Genomic DNA, 14,735 nt, shown 5'->3' with positions numbered 1-14,735 from the left:
AGAATCTTTTTTTTTTTTTTAAAGATTTATTTATTCATTTGAGAGAGCGAGAATGAGAGAGAGTACATGAGAGGGGGGAGGGTCAGAGGGAGAAGCAGGCTCCTCGCCGAGCAGGGAGCCTGATGCGGGACTCGATCCCGGGACTCCAGGATCATGACCTGAGCCGAAGGCAGTTGCTTAACCAACTGAGCCACCCAGGTGCCCGAGGGAGAGAATCTTGAGCAGGCTCCATGCCCATCATGGAGTCTGATGTGGAGCTCAGTCTTACCAGCCTGAGATCATGACCTGAGCCGAAATCAAGAGCCAGGTGTTCAACCGACTAAGTCACCCAGGCACACCTGTCCCATTTTTAATTTACGTACACACATAAACTCCTACCTCTCTATGTATATTTTTAAAGATTTTATGTATTTATTTGAGAGAGAGTGTGAGAGCATGAGCAGTGGGAGGGGCAGAGGGAGAGGCAGACTCCCCGCTGAGCTCAGAGCCCGATGCAACTCAATCCCAGGACCCTGAGACCATGACCTGAGCCGAAGTCAGAGGCTGACCGGATTGAGCCCCCCGGGCACCCCATCCTGTCTATATAGTCTTAAAATGGCTTCATACTGTATAAATGTCTTTGTATGTTTGGGAAATTGTGTGTTTTTTAATGTTAACAATATTTCATGATGCCATTCCTCAAAAAACAGAGTTTAGAAATGACTCCTTAGCATGCAGTTGTGTGATTATAGCATAATTTATATAACCATTGGAACAGATCTAGCCATTTGGGTCAATTCCAATTTTTTTACTGTAGTAATTAACACTATGATGACTCTCTACTTGTTCATACATATTTGAGCATCTATAATAATTTCCCTGGGACTAATTCCTAGGAATAGAACTATTCTCAAGGTTTATGACCATTTTTAGTTTCTAAATACGTCTTGTCAAATTGCTCCCGAGAGGTATACCAATTTATTCCATAGTTTACTGTGCATACACATTTTTAAAAGAATAGTTGAGAGGTAGCGACCAGAAGAGATTGAAAAAAAAATTGTCTTTTTTTTTTTTTTAAGATTTTATTTATTTGACAGAGAGAGACACAGCGAGAGAGGGAACACAAGCAGGGGGAGTGGGAGGGGAGAAGCAGGCTTCCCGCCAAGCAGGGAGCCCGACGCGGGGCTCGATCCCAGGACCCCGGGATCATGACCTGAGCCAAAGGCAGATGCTTAACGACTGAGCCACCCAGGCGCCCCAAAATTGTCATTTTCTATACAAAATCTAAAAGATTACCATTTTGATTAGGTTTTTAATTGTCCAGAAACTAGTTTGAGATAGGGTGACCAACTGTCCTGGTGTAGCCTGGACTGAGGAGTTTCCTGGGACATGGGAGTTTTTAGTGCTGAAACGAGAACAGTCCCAGTATGACAGTTTATCATCTTAGTTCGAGAATAAAGAAATCAGCTTTTTTGGTCATTTTTTTCCTAATATTTATAATATTTCTGCCCTTTGGTGAAGAAGAAGAAGAATGCTCAGGTGCTTGAACATGCATTCCCGTTATTGCTTCTGGTGAACTAGAGCAATCGATAATTACATACTTTTTTTCATTTTAACATAATTTTAGATTTTTTTACGGAAGAGTTATAAGAATAGACAAGGAATTCCTGAATACCCTTCCTCCAGATTTCTCATTTTACTACAGTTATTCTCTTTATCTCTTTCTCTATTTTTAATCTGTGCGTATGTGTATTTATATATAACATACATAATTTTTTTGAGAGTAAGTGGCACATGGTGCTGCTTTAACCTTAAATACTTGAGTGTGTATTTTTTGCAAACAAGGATTTATCTTGCACAACCACAGTAAAATTATCTATGACTACACACAAAAAGCTCTTTTCCATTCTCTAGACTTTATTGAGATTTTTGTTAATTTTCCTAATACTGTCCTTTATAGCAAAAGAAAATCCAGAATCATATACTGAATTTAGTTGTAATGTCTTCCTAATCTCCTTTAATCTGAAACAGTTCCCAAGTCTTTGTATCTCATGGCGTTCATGTTTCTAAAGAGTACAGACCAGTAATTTTGTAGAATATCCTTCAGTTTGAATCAGTCTGCTGTTGCTTTCGGATTTCTGGTTTTGGTAGGAATACCACCAAAGTGATGCTAAGTGCATCATATCATGAAGCATATGCTGCTGATTAATTTCATAACTGGCAATGTTAATTTTGATTATTTGGTTAAGAGACTGTCTACCACGTTTCCTCACTTTGTAACTTAAACTCTTATTTTGTCTAATCCACCATACTGCCAGAATCAGAAGTCAGCATTCAAAAAAAATCACTTGACATCATATCAAAAGTATTTCCAAATATTAATTGTAAGCATAACTTTAATAGTTATGGAAGTGCTTAACTGTTTTCTCAGGGCCAGACACCCATTCTTTTACTATTTATTTTAAAAAGGTAGTGCTGCTATAAACACATTTTTATATAAAGCTTACTATGTGTTTAGGGTTATTTTATAGGATGGATTCTCAATGTAGCACTACCAAGACCAAGGGAATCTTTTTAGGGCAGTTGATATATTTTGTAAAAGTATTTTTCAAAAGAATTGTACCAATTTACACTACCATCATTACCACTGTTTTTTTTTTTTTTTTTTTAAAGCATCTTCGAGGGTATACTTTGAGATTCATTATCTACTAATTTTAGCATCCTTGGTGATTCTAGCCAGAATCAGTTATTACAATGACTATTGACAAATGGTGATTTTCTAATCATCATTCCTTCTACATTTATTAATTGGCTTTCTGCAGTCAGGAAAAGGTATCCCTTCCCCCATTTCTGTTTGTTTGAGTGTAGATTCATGGCTTATTTTATTCAATAAGCTTGAATCCTTACTATCACTACTTATTTCGATGCCCAAATTGCTTCAGATTTGGCTAGTGGGAGTTTCTTCAAACTGACTTTTGTATCCTTTTGGCATGTTACCTATCTTTCTTTGAGGACTTCCTTTCTTATTAGCATAATTAGATGATGTTCAAGGCTCATCTTGTTATTTCTCCATCCCACCTCTGGAATCAGCCATTTTTCTGAGGAGCACTGGTCCCTTTTAGTGGAGATCATTATTACAGACTGGGTCTGGGCCCTGGATGTGTTCCTTGCTACCAGAGAATCTTTGCTTCTAGGCTTTGTCAGATAATAGAGTTGGGTAATTTAAAAAACATTTAAGTGTGTATGTGTATATTTATATATATATATTTCTATTTGTATTATGTCTATCTGTATATGCATGTATTATACACATACACAGATACACTTACATTCATATTCATCCTGGTATATTTAGGTATCAATATATATTAAAACTTAATGAGCTCACTGGGGCGCCTAGATGGCTCAGTCGGTTAGGCATCTGCCTTTGACTCAGGTCATGATCCCAGGTCCTGGGACAGAGCCCAGTGTGGGGGCTCCCTGCTCAGTGTGGAGTCTACTTCTCCCTCTCCCTTTGCCCCTCCCCCACTCATGCCCGCTCTCTCTCTCTCAAGTAAATAATAAAATCTTAAAAAAACAAAATAAAACACAAACAATGAGTTCACGCTGCTACCTCCTGAAATTTCAGTCCAATGCCTCCCAATTCCTGTACAACATCCTATTTCTTCCTCTTTCCATATTTCATATGAAACCTGGCTCCTATTTTCCACAATATTATTCCACTTATTTCCTCAATCCTAGGATGTTCAGAGTGTTTCAGATTGCTAAACTCTGCAAAAAAAAATTTATTATTTGTTTAGATTTTTGTTGTTGTTTTTAACCTGAGCATATAGTCTGAATACTCTGATCCAAAGTTTCTTGATTAGTTCTTTTTTCCCGCTTCTGTTTTAGTCACTTAAAATAAAAGTATAATTTATTTTCTTTTGTTTGTAGTCAATTTGGGTTTTCCTGTCCTTGTGGATTTTCTTTCTTCTCTTTTCTCGAGTATATGAAACACTGACAAGTTTCTAAAAATCAAACCTGTACGAAAAAGGTGTATTTAGAGAAATGTGATTTCTTTTCCCACATTCTCTCTGTCCTTTCTACCCAGTTCTCTTCATTGTTCTGTAGGTAACCCATTTCACTAGCCTTGGATTTTTCCTTTTGCTCAAATAAATACATAAATATATATTTTCTTATTTCCCCTTTCTTACCAAAAATGTGTATTACTATAGATACTCTTGTACTTTACTAATCATAGAATTTTAAAAGCTGAATCAAACCTTGTTGTATAGCCAAGATTATTCTTTCCTCAATTTTTTTCCTTTTAGACACTGGATCAGCAACAGCTCTTCACAGAGGAAGAACTGAAAGAATATGAAAATCTTATCTCCTTACAAGAAAGTGAACTTAAGAAAAAGGCAGATGAACTTCAGAAACAAAAGGAAGAGCTACAGCGTCAGCATGACCAACTTGAGGCTCAGAAGCTGGAATACCATCAGGTGGTATTTATAAAATGATTGCAGCATTAAAAAGAATTTTAGGTGTTTTGGTAAAAGCGTGTGTTTTTTGTAATATAATATTTCAATGTCCGATTAGCTATAGTATTTTAAATTTTAGTATTTTAAAAACTGCTTTGTTGAATATTAATCTAAAGTTTGAAGTTTGAATATCTCATTTTGGAAAACAATTTTCAATTAGTTTGTTGTGGTTTGTCAAAGGTCATGAGAAAATAAAAGAATACTTACTTTTAAGACATTCTTTTTCCATGCACTAGGTTGTACAGCAGATGGAACAAAAAAAATTACAACAAGAATTTCCTCCATCAGGGCCTGGTGGAGAATTGAAGTTCCAGCCACGTATGTAACTTTATTTTTTTTGTTTAAGGAAATAAAAAAATTGAATAAATTGAAATCTACGTTTATTACAAATGTAATTTCAAATCATTAATATCTATGGTATTTACTATATATTTGTGGAACTAGTGCAACTCATACTACAGAAAAATGTACAGAAAAACGTACAGAAAGAAGCCTTCTAAAATGTCTATGCATTAGCACATTTCAAAAGCTATATAATTTGATAGCTCTATTTATGGTGAAATGATTTATTTCAAATTATTCACAATTCTTTCTAATCAGTTATTGATATTGTCAGAGAACATGGTTTCTTAATTGTAATCTATGATTAGCTAAGCGTATTTTAAAAATGCTTTATATTTATACTTACATATATATATCTACTAATTTCAGCATATATATTATATATATATATAATATATAAGGAGATTCAGAATAAAGGGAGATACCTTTAAAATGAGAGCATTTTTTTTTCAAACAGACATTTAAAGTCCGAAGTCCACCAGAACTTGGAAGAAAACTGTTAAATCAACATCTGTGTCATCTTTTTACCACCCTTCCTTTTTTTCTGCTCAATAAATATTTTAAAGCATATATGGAATAAAGGAAGATACTTTTTAAATGAGAACACATCTTTTCAGGACACAGATATTTAAGGATTGAAGTCCACCACAACCAGGAAGAATACAAACTCAGTATCTGCTCTGACTTTCATACCTCTCTTCTTTTTAATTTGTTCTCCCTTAATGATTTAATTAAGTGGCCATAATTATGCCATAATTTAATGAAACTATCAGTAACTGTTTAAGTGAAAAAGTTCTGTATTGCTTTTAAAGTAAATTATATTGTTGTCACTTACTCATAAAGATAGTCTTTTATAGGTGCTTATCAGCCCCTCTCTCGATAAAAGTCTCTTTGATGTTAATAATTCTTCTTCTGAGAAGATCGCACTTTCCCCCAGTGTTTCCTGGTAACTTCTTCCTACTTCCAGAAACCTTACCTGCTAGAAATTCTTCTACTGAATAGCTTTTGCTACCACTTCAGATCATTTTTTGGTTCATATTTTTGCTTTCTACTCTATTATTTAAGATCAGGTTCTGCTACAAAAACCCAGAAAAACCGGGGCGCCTGGGTGGCTCAGTCGTTAAGTGTCTGCCTTCGGCTCAGGTCATGATCCCAGGGTCCTGGGATCGAGCCCCGCATCGGGCTCCCTGCTCAGCGGGAAGCCTGCTTCTCCCTCTCCCACTCCCCCTGCTTGTGTTCCTGCTCTCGCTATCTCTCTCTCTGTCAAATAAATAAATAAAATATTAAAAAAAAAAAAAACTAGAAAAACCAAAGATAACAGTGTTTTAAACTAAATAGGAATTCTTCCCTCTTCCATAAAGGAAATCTGTAGGTAGGTGGTGTCCAGGTTCCTACCTCTCTGTTCTGCTATCCTCAGTGCATGGTTTTTATCCTCAAGTTATTTCATTCTCACTGTCCAAGATTGCTTTTGGAGGCAGTGGGCAAGAGGAGGAAAAAGAACTTCCCCCCCCAGTTGCATCAGCTTACTGGATTCAGTGTTCCTGGAGAACCACACAACATTTTAACTTACATCTCATTGGTCATGTAGCTGCTAGGGAAGTTGAGAAATCCATGTGGCATTGGGACCAGCTAAAAGTTAGGATCTTTAACTAAAGACGAAGGAGGTCATGTTTGGTAGGCAACTTTCAATTTTAACCCAGACAGCTTTATTGGCTACCTATATATCTGTGTACACTCTTCTGAAACATAGAAAACACTCACTTGCCCTGCCCCAAAAGGAAATACCCCACATCCAATCCATTATTGCATATAGCTCAAAGACCATGATACCCTTGTATAGTCCTCTCTGTAAGGTTGGGATGTGGCACCTAATGTTCTGGCCATCTACAAATAAAAAACAAGGTGTCTGCCTCATGAGTACCAAATGCATAATGGTGGGATAGGTACAGGATAACTGCAATAAAATCAACCTTTCAGAAGAGGGGAAAATAGCAGCCACTGATCCATAACACTTAAAAGGTACTGCTTGGCAAAAATAGCAAGGTCTCTCTGCCCTGTCTGTAAATATATTCCTTGGTTTTCATATCAGGCAACCCCTGATTCACTTTTGTGGGAGGAACTCACTTGTCGAATGTCCTCAGGGGCCCTTGGCACTGCCTTCTAGGAAGTTTTTATTGTCCCTTAATTTTCAAGGACACATTGTGTGGGCATTGGAAAGTGTGCTGGTCTTGGTGGCTGGACAGCTTTAGTACTTTACTTCCTGTTATGGTGGGTTTAGGGGCTTGGGAATTGTTTTAGATAGTTAACAGGCTGTTGCAGGCCAGGTTTAGGGTTTGTTTTTGTTTTGTTTTGTTTTTTGGCAAAAAAGTTCCCTAAAAACTTAGTATGTTTCTGGTCTGTCTTTTTCAATTATTACCATGAGTAACCACAAAGATCTTGTCAAGACACAGTTTTTAACAAAGAACATCATCTTTTACTTGCTGGCTTCTGTGCTCTCTCTCTCTCCCCTTGGGTCTTAAATGAATCGTACCTACTTGGGACCATTTTAAATTGTAGGCTTGGGTGGGATGGCAACAATCCCAGTCTGATCTCTTTCCTTGGGATGGCTCCCATTGCTTGGCAGAAAATTCTTAAGAAAGGTTGAGGCAGAAAAAGGAAAGGCAGAAAAAGGTTGAGGAAGCTTTAGCAGCTTCCTCAGAACCTTTACTTATAACTGTTTCAGTTTGGAGTAGCTGACTTTTCCAATTTCTCAGGGCTCTAGATTTGGGACTTTGTCGATTTATTTCGTAGAGAGCCATTCCCTCGGCAAAGCTGTATTCCTTTCCATCTGTGCAGTCTTGTTACCCTTAGCCTGAGTCCCATCTCTCCTGTATGACTTTGCCGAAAGAGGCTAGAAGCAGCCCACATGCTAACATTCTGAAGTTCTACCACTACTTCCTCTAATACCTTAACCTTAGTGGCTTGAGGTCTCACTTCCCAAAGCCCTACCTCCTCAACTAAGCTAACTCCATATTTAAGATCCTTTTACTAGCTGTACCTTACTTCTAGCTACCAAATTCTTTCTAGGTCAGGATTCCTGGTTGTAGATAATAGGATCTTCTTTAGCTGTTGAACAGAAGGGGCTTGATTAAGGGGTGCTTGATTAAGGGTAACTCACAGAATCTTTGGGAAGGCAGATGAAACAGAATTTAGGCTGAGCTTCATAGGAACTACATCACAAGAGTGGGCTGCCAAGGAAGCTGCTGCTTTTGGAACAATCAAGAAGTTGCCTGCCAGATCAAGATGCCTCCTGCTGGATTAAGGAAGCTGAGAACAGTTGCCAGCTCCAGAACTGTACCACCTCTGCCGTGCTTTGTGTTGGCAGAAGTGGACACCTCGTGTGCTGCCTCTCTCCCCGTGTGACTTGGTTCTGAGCAAAGGTCTCAAGTGAGTGCATCTGATTGACTGGACTAATCATATCTGGAAACCTAGCTGCAAGGGGGGTTGGGAAATCCTAGTGTTTAACTTTACTACCTCTGTAGTACAGGAAGGCATGTTTAAAGCTGTTGAATGAGCCAATCTGTCGTAACATTTCATAATTTTACATTGTGTCTCTTCACAATAATTTTTAAAACTCTTAGTCCTCATTTTATAAAATTTTAAAATGATCAGTGCATGCTCCAAAGATACCTCAGATTTTTTTTTTCTTAAATCATGGATCCCAAAATTAAATGTAGCAATCTGGGAAAGTTCTGCTTACATACAGCTGTAAAAAAAAAAAACAACACAAAAACAAACAAACAAAGAAACCACAAAAAAAATCACTTACTAGAGTAGTGCTGTGTTTCCTTAGAGATGGAGAAGGATTCTTATCTCTATTGTTTAAATTGTAGGAAACATTAAAAAATTATCTGGCATATCCTTTTGTTGATGACTCTGTGACAAGAAACTGTGATAAGACAGGGATTCACCCAGGGTAAACTTTTTTAGATGGTGGACTGGGGCTCAATCAGAAAGGAATTGGAGACAACAATATTGTACTATGATTATGTAATATGATACATATGGATACAGGGTAATCATGAGAATACAAAATGTATCAAAGTAACATGTTGTACATCTTACATTTACATGATGTTATATGTCAAATATATTCAGTTAAAAATATAATTGGAGGAGAATTTAGAGACGTTTCTTCAAATGATCTTTTGGCATGAGTAATAGTGGGTGGATATTACCGTAGACATACCTCACAGTTTCCAGCAAATCATCGTAATTTATATTATTAAAAAAAGAATTGGGGGCACCTGGGTGGCTCAGATGGTTAAGCGTCTGCCTTGGGCTAAGGTCTTGATCTCCTGGTCCTGGGATCAAGCCCTGCATGTCAGGTTCCCTGCTCAGCAGGGGAGTCTGGTCTCGCTCACTCTGCCCCTCCCCCTGCTTGTGCGCGCGCGCACGCTCTCTCTCTCAAATGAATAAATAAAAATCTTTAAAATAAAAAAAAAGAATTGTTAGCCCAAGATTATCTATGGACTTAAGGAATTCCAGTTCTTAAGAGTACTGGGCATCTATGAGCAAATACTGTTTCTTACAGAGTTGCTAATAGTATTCTTTACAGTTCTCTTAGAAAGTATTGGTCGTGTGCTTAATTTATACCATTCTTTTTTTTTAAATTTTTTAAAAATTTATTTATTTATTTTAGAGAGAGCACACGAGTGTAGGGAGAGGGAGAGGGAGAGAATCTCAAACAGACTCCCCACTGAGCATAACCCATCATGGGGTTCCATCTCAGGACCCTGAGATCATGACCTGAGCCAAAATCAAGAGTCCGTCGCTTAACCAACTGAGCCACCCAGCACCCCTATACCATTCTTCTTAATACTTTTTAGGTATTCAGTAGTCTTTGATTTAGGTGACTAAGTGGTATATATTAGTAATTTGGGGTTTTGTTTCACATATGAATTTTCATAAAGCATATAAATTTTAGAGTATACTTAGGTATATATAATTAAAATTAGATTTTGGAAGATGATAGCCCTCTAGAATATTTGACTCTTGCTAAGAGAAACTGCAGTTTAGAAGTAGTGGTAAAAAAAATTCTTTGAGATATGTCTCTACATTTTTTTTTTTAACCAAAATGTGTTTACAACAGCATTATTTTCTATACTAATTGAACAGATTTGTATTACCAAAGCCTAAATGCACATCTGTTTTTCACAGAAAGAAAAATACAAAGAAAATTTTACAGTTTTGTGAGAATGTGGTGAGAAATTTATTTTCTTTAGGAAGAAAATTTGACAAGCCTAGTTCTGGTTAGTGCCTAAAATTTGATCTTTGTTTTATAGCTGTGCGGTACAATGAAGAAGAAGTTGAAACAGAGCCAGAGTTAGATGATGAGCTTCATCGTTGTCATGTGAGATTTTTATCACTTGAAGAACCTGCTAAAGAAGTCCACTTTCACCCTTAACCACTGGTGCCTCACCTTAATACTTTAGTTCTTTTTTTTTTTTTAATTGAGAGACTAAGGTGCACTAAGTAAAGTGAAGAGTGTACTTTTTTGTTCCCTGTGGGTGAAAGAATGAAAGACTGTAATGACAACTTGCTTTCAAGGTGTGAGATTAGAGGGAAATCTGGTCTTTTCCTTGCCTTTTTTTTTTTTTTAACACAATATCATTATCAGGATTCTAATTTTTCCTTACTCACATTTAATTTATTTTTTATTTTTATTTATTTTATTTTATTTATTTATTTATTCATGAGAGTCAGAGAGAGAGATAGAGAGAGGCAGCGGCAGAGGGAGAAGCAGGCTCCCTGCTGAGCAGGGAGCCCGATGCGGGACTCGATCCCAGGACCTGGGATTGTGACCTGAGCTGAAGGCAGACACTTAACCATCTGAGCCACTCAGGCGCCCCTAATTTATTTTTTAAATGAGTACTTAGCTATGGAGTAATACCCATTTCTTAGACAATCCAAGAACTGAGCCAGAACAAGCAGCAGCAGCAAGTGGTAAAGGCACCAAATTGAAAAATGTGAATTTATGATTACTAGCACTGCCAACCTCTTTATTGAGAAAAAGCAAAGCAAAACCAATAAAACCTTTGACTTAATTTTAGGTATTTAGATTTTCCCCCAATATTACCTCTAGAATTATATAGAAAAAGCCCCCTACATTTGATTTTTATAGATATCTACAGTTTTTCCTGCAGAGCTTTTAGTTTACATTTTAACTGGCATTAGTCGTACTCTTTTTTTATTGTTATGTTAATCATTACATCATTAGTTTTTGATGTAGTGTTCCATGATTCATTGTTTGCATATAACATCCAGTGCTCCGTTCAATACGTGCCCTCTTTAATACCCATCACCAGGCTAACCCATCCTCCCACCCCCCCCTCCCCTCTAGAACCCTCAGTTTGTTTTTCAGAGTCCATCGTCTCTCATGGTTCGTTTCCCCCTCCGATTTCCCCCCCTTCATTCTTCCCCTCCTGCTATCTTCTTTTTGGCATTAGTCGTACTCTTGATGAATGCCATGTACCAGCTTGGTTGTTAGTCAGCCCTTGACAGTGTATTTTTCCCTATAAGCTTACCCTTCCATTTAACTTCAGAGCTGTGCATGCCTTTAAACAAATTTGATTTTGTTTATAATTTATTGCAAGCAATAGATTTGACTTTTGCTGTGCAAATTTCCTTATCTCTTTTTATTTTATCCTTGGTAATAAGTATATTTTCTAAGATTTCCAAGATTATGAATATAGATCTTGTAACTAAAATGTTAAAATATTTTATTTTACAGTTCTTTTAATTTTGCTGCTCCATGGAATTTAAAAATGGGTAATGATTTATTTCCACATGATTTTAAAGCTATAACTTGTCTGAGTGCTTTAAAAGTGAGAGAGAAGAAATAAGATTCCATCTAGTTCTCTTTGCCTTCTTCCATGAATCGTTGTGTTAAAATGTTATTTTTGTTCAATTTTAGTCCACCTTAAATGTAGATTTTTAGTGATAGGAGAGTATGTGTCATTTAACTAAATCCCTGCCCTCATTTTCGGTTCCTTTTGTGTGGAGTATGAAATCCATGTACAGCCTGTGCCATATTCTGTATTTGTTTTGTACAATGTTGTTTTACCTACTTTGCTGTTCACTATTACCCTTCAATGTGTCTATCTGTCACTATTACCCTCAAAGTGATTTGAGTTTGCTTTACTTTTGAATTCTTCCCTTTCTGTTCTTGGTATTGCTTCTTTGTAAATATTTCCTTATTAGTGTGATGATGTCTTATAGATTTTTTCCTTTTTTTAAAAACATTTGCCATGCCTCTTAGTGTTTAAACATTTTTGTGGTAGTATTGAAGCATTTTTGTCAAACACAGCAATCATCTTCTTGTTCTATAGCATTGAGCAATGGATGTTAGAGTTTGTATCTTAATTTTTTTTCTGATTAACTCTCAGTTCTAATCCCATATACATTTCTTGTTTCCTTTGATGTGTGTGTATTTCCACTCCCTTTGATATTTATAGCATGTTTCATTGAGATTCACGATTGATATGGGGAAAAAGAAAAACCACATTTGCAGAAAGAGCTATTTCAGCAAGCAGGCAGTCATTTCTAGAGGGGTATCCTAGAGCTACTTAGGCAAGCCGCAGTCATTCCTGGAGGGGTTCCTGAGCACTGTGGAGAGTAACTCTAACCCTAAACAAAATTTCTGACTTATGAATAGGGTTCCTGACTCCTCTTCCACAGAGTGAACCAGCTTATGGAGCAAATGCATAGCATTCAGACTCTGATCAATGTCCCTTGTCCAATTCTTTAGCTTTTTTGTACTCTCCTTAAGTAATAATAGTTTAAAAAATATTTTGTGCATTCCAGCAGACATTTTCTGCCTTACGGTTGTTAATAAAGGAAAAAAAAAGTATTTTTTGTAATAGAAAGACCAGGACATGAATTTTGCAATCTCTGATTAGAAGAGAAGTAGCATAGTTTTTTGTATTTGTTATTTTTGCCTGGATGATCTGAGTTGTTTTTTGTTTTTGTTTTTTAAGACATTTATTTATTTTAGGGGGAGAGGGGCATAGGGAGAGAATCCCCAAGTACATTCCCTGCTGAGCACCGAGCAGAGGTGGGCTCCATTCCACAATCCTGAGACCGTGACCCACTAGACCAGGTCTGGAAACCCAAAGTTGGATGCTCAACAGACTGAGCCACCCAGGTGCCCTGATCTGAGCTTTAATTAAGTTCTTTTCTCTCTATGAACTCTTCCCTTTTCTACTTTTTGTATTGACTTTCCCACTGCTGTGTTTCTAATGCACCTCCTGAGTCAATGGAGAAAGCTTTGAGTGATGTAGAAAGTTATCAGCACCACTGTCAGCTGTCTTAAAGTTTCACTGTCGCCCCTGCCGCTAGCTTTTGGGGTTTACTATCAGGCCTTTCTAATGAATTCTGCCCTTCCCTCACAATCCCAAACTATTCATCTTTTCTCCAAGGGAGTTTATTGTATTACCACTAAGGAAGATGTAGAGGTGACTTTATTAAAACAGGATTAATTTACAAAAGATTTGTGAGAGATATAATAGAAGATAAGTATTTTATTTTAAAGATAATTGGAAGCCAGTTAATGCCCAGAGCATCTTTTCATTCTTTTGTGATGGCTCTGGTGATTTCCAGATAGCTCTATTTGCACCTTTCCATCCAGTTTCAGGGCCTAAGAATGGAAGAGCCCTGGAGGCTCAAGTACTGTAGCAGAGGTGGAGCACTGAAGGTGTTTCTTTCTTTGAAACTGTTAGTCCAGGATCTATTAGCACACATGAAGGTTATAATAAGCCCTTGCAAGTTTCAAAGTGTCTATGTACCAATTTTTATAGCCTCTAATTGAAAGATCATATTTCAGAAGCAATATGTGTACATTTATATGTAAGCTTGTGCCTAAAATAGGCGTGGAAGGAAGACCATTAGTTAGTGTCTTCTGAAAAAAATTGTGTCCTGGAATTAAAAAGTGAAAAATTTTTGCTTTTCCTTTTCATGAAGAAAACCAGTGCTGCATAATCCGTATTTTATCAATATTTATTATGTTTTAAAAAAACTTTTAATAATGATGGTATATACATCCTATCTTAAAGACCATTTATTTTATTTGTTATTGCTAAATTTGGGGGACTGGAATTTTTTTCAATTTAAGTGTTGAATTAAAAATGTAACCTTTTATAAATATGTGGCCAAAAGTGTTCTGTTAATTTTAGAGTTTGGACAGAAATTTTATTAATCTGAAGTATATTTAGATTTAATTCTTTTTGGCTTCTTTAGAAAATTGGATCCTTTAAAAAAACTACAAATAACTGGATTTTAATTTGATAATCAGGAAGACACAGAGACCTTACACAAGTTTGTTATATTTGTTTTTTGATTTTATATTGTAAAAATTCTCCCAGTGCAATATTTGTCAGAAAATATTATTCTAGTCATCATTTGTATAGCTTTGTTTTAATTATATTAAATGTAAAATCAGAAAAAATATGTAATATTTGTTGTAATTTTCTGGGGAAAAAGACAAACTTGGCAATGTTGAAAGAGTGGGTTGTTTGCAAAACACAATTATAGAGTCAAAGAGTCAGAGGGCCTTAGAGATCATGTATCAAAGAAGGAATTCCTTTTCCAGCATTTTTTTTTTTTTAAGATTTTATTTATTTATTTGACAGACAGATCACAAGCAGGCAGGCAGGCAGAGGGAGAGGGAGAAGCAGGCTTCCTGCCGAGCATGGAGCCTGATGTGGGGCTCCTGTGATCATGACCTAAGCCAAAAGCAGAAGCTTAACCGACTGAGCCACCCAGGGGCCCCTCGAGCATTTCTTAAGATGCAGCCCCTGCTTCCAGTTATAGCACATAAGTAGAAATTTCAGTGGTTTGCAGAGTGGTTTACTGGGC

General features: G+C 36.7%; 1 protein-coding gene across 8 annotated transcripts in view; it reads left to right on the top strand.

Annotated features, from left to right (window-relative positions):
- The window catches only part of NUCB2 (nucleobindin 2), a 53,910-nt gene extending 40,548 nt beyond the window's left edge, over positions 1-13,362 (top strand). For 5 of the 8 annotated variants that reach the window (XM_064576791.1, XM_064576786.1, XM_064576788.1 and 2 more), the window contains 4 exons: positions 4,290-4,460; positions 4,736-4,817; positions 5,299-8,267; positions 10,166-13,362. In XM_064576791.1, the coding sequence (XP_064432861.1) occupies positions 4,290-4,460; positions 4,736-4,817; positions 5,299-5,306 (261 nt within the window). In that variant the 3' untranslated portion in view covers positions 5,307-8,267; positions 10,166-13,362. Of the gene's footprint in view, positions 1-4,289; positions 4,461-4,735; positions 4,826-5,298; positions 8,268-10,040; positions 10,084-10,165 lie in introns of those variants that run through there. The other 3 variants (XM_054512028.2, XM_054512026.2, XM_064576787.1) reach the window with 2 other exon arrangements.
- The last annotated feature ends 1,373 nt before the right edge of the window (positions 13,363-14,735 follow it).

This window comes from Mirounga angustirostris, unplaced genomic scaffold, assembly GCF_029215605.1.
Source record: "Mirounga angustirostris isolate CCGP_5_RB_7025 unplaced genomic scaffold, mMirAng1.0.hap1 SCAF_13, whole genome shotgun sequence".
Taxonomy (NCBI): domain Eukaryota; kingdom Metazoa; phylum Chordata; class Mammalia; order Carnivora; family Phocidae; genus Mirounga; species Mirounga angustirostris.
The sequence above is the reverse complement of the archived record's forward strand: the minus strand, read 5'-3'. Positions and strand labels throughout refer to the sequence as shown.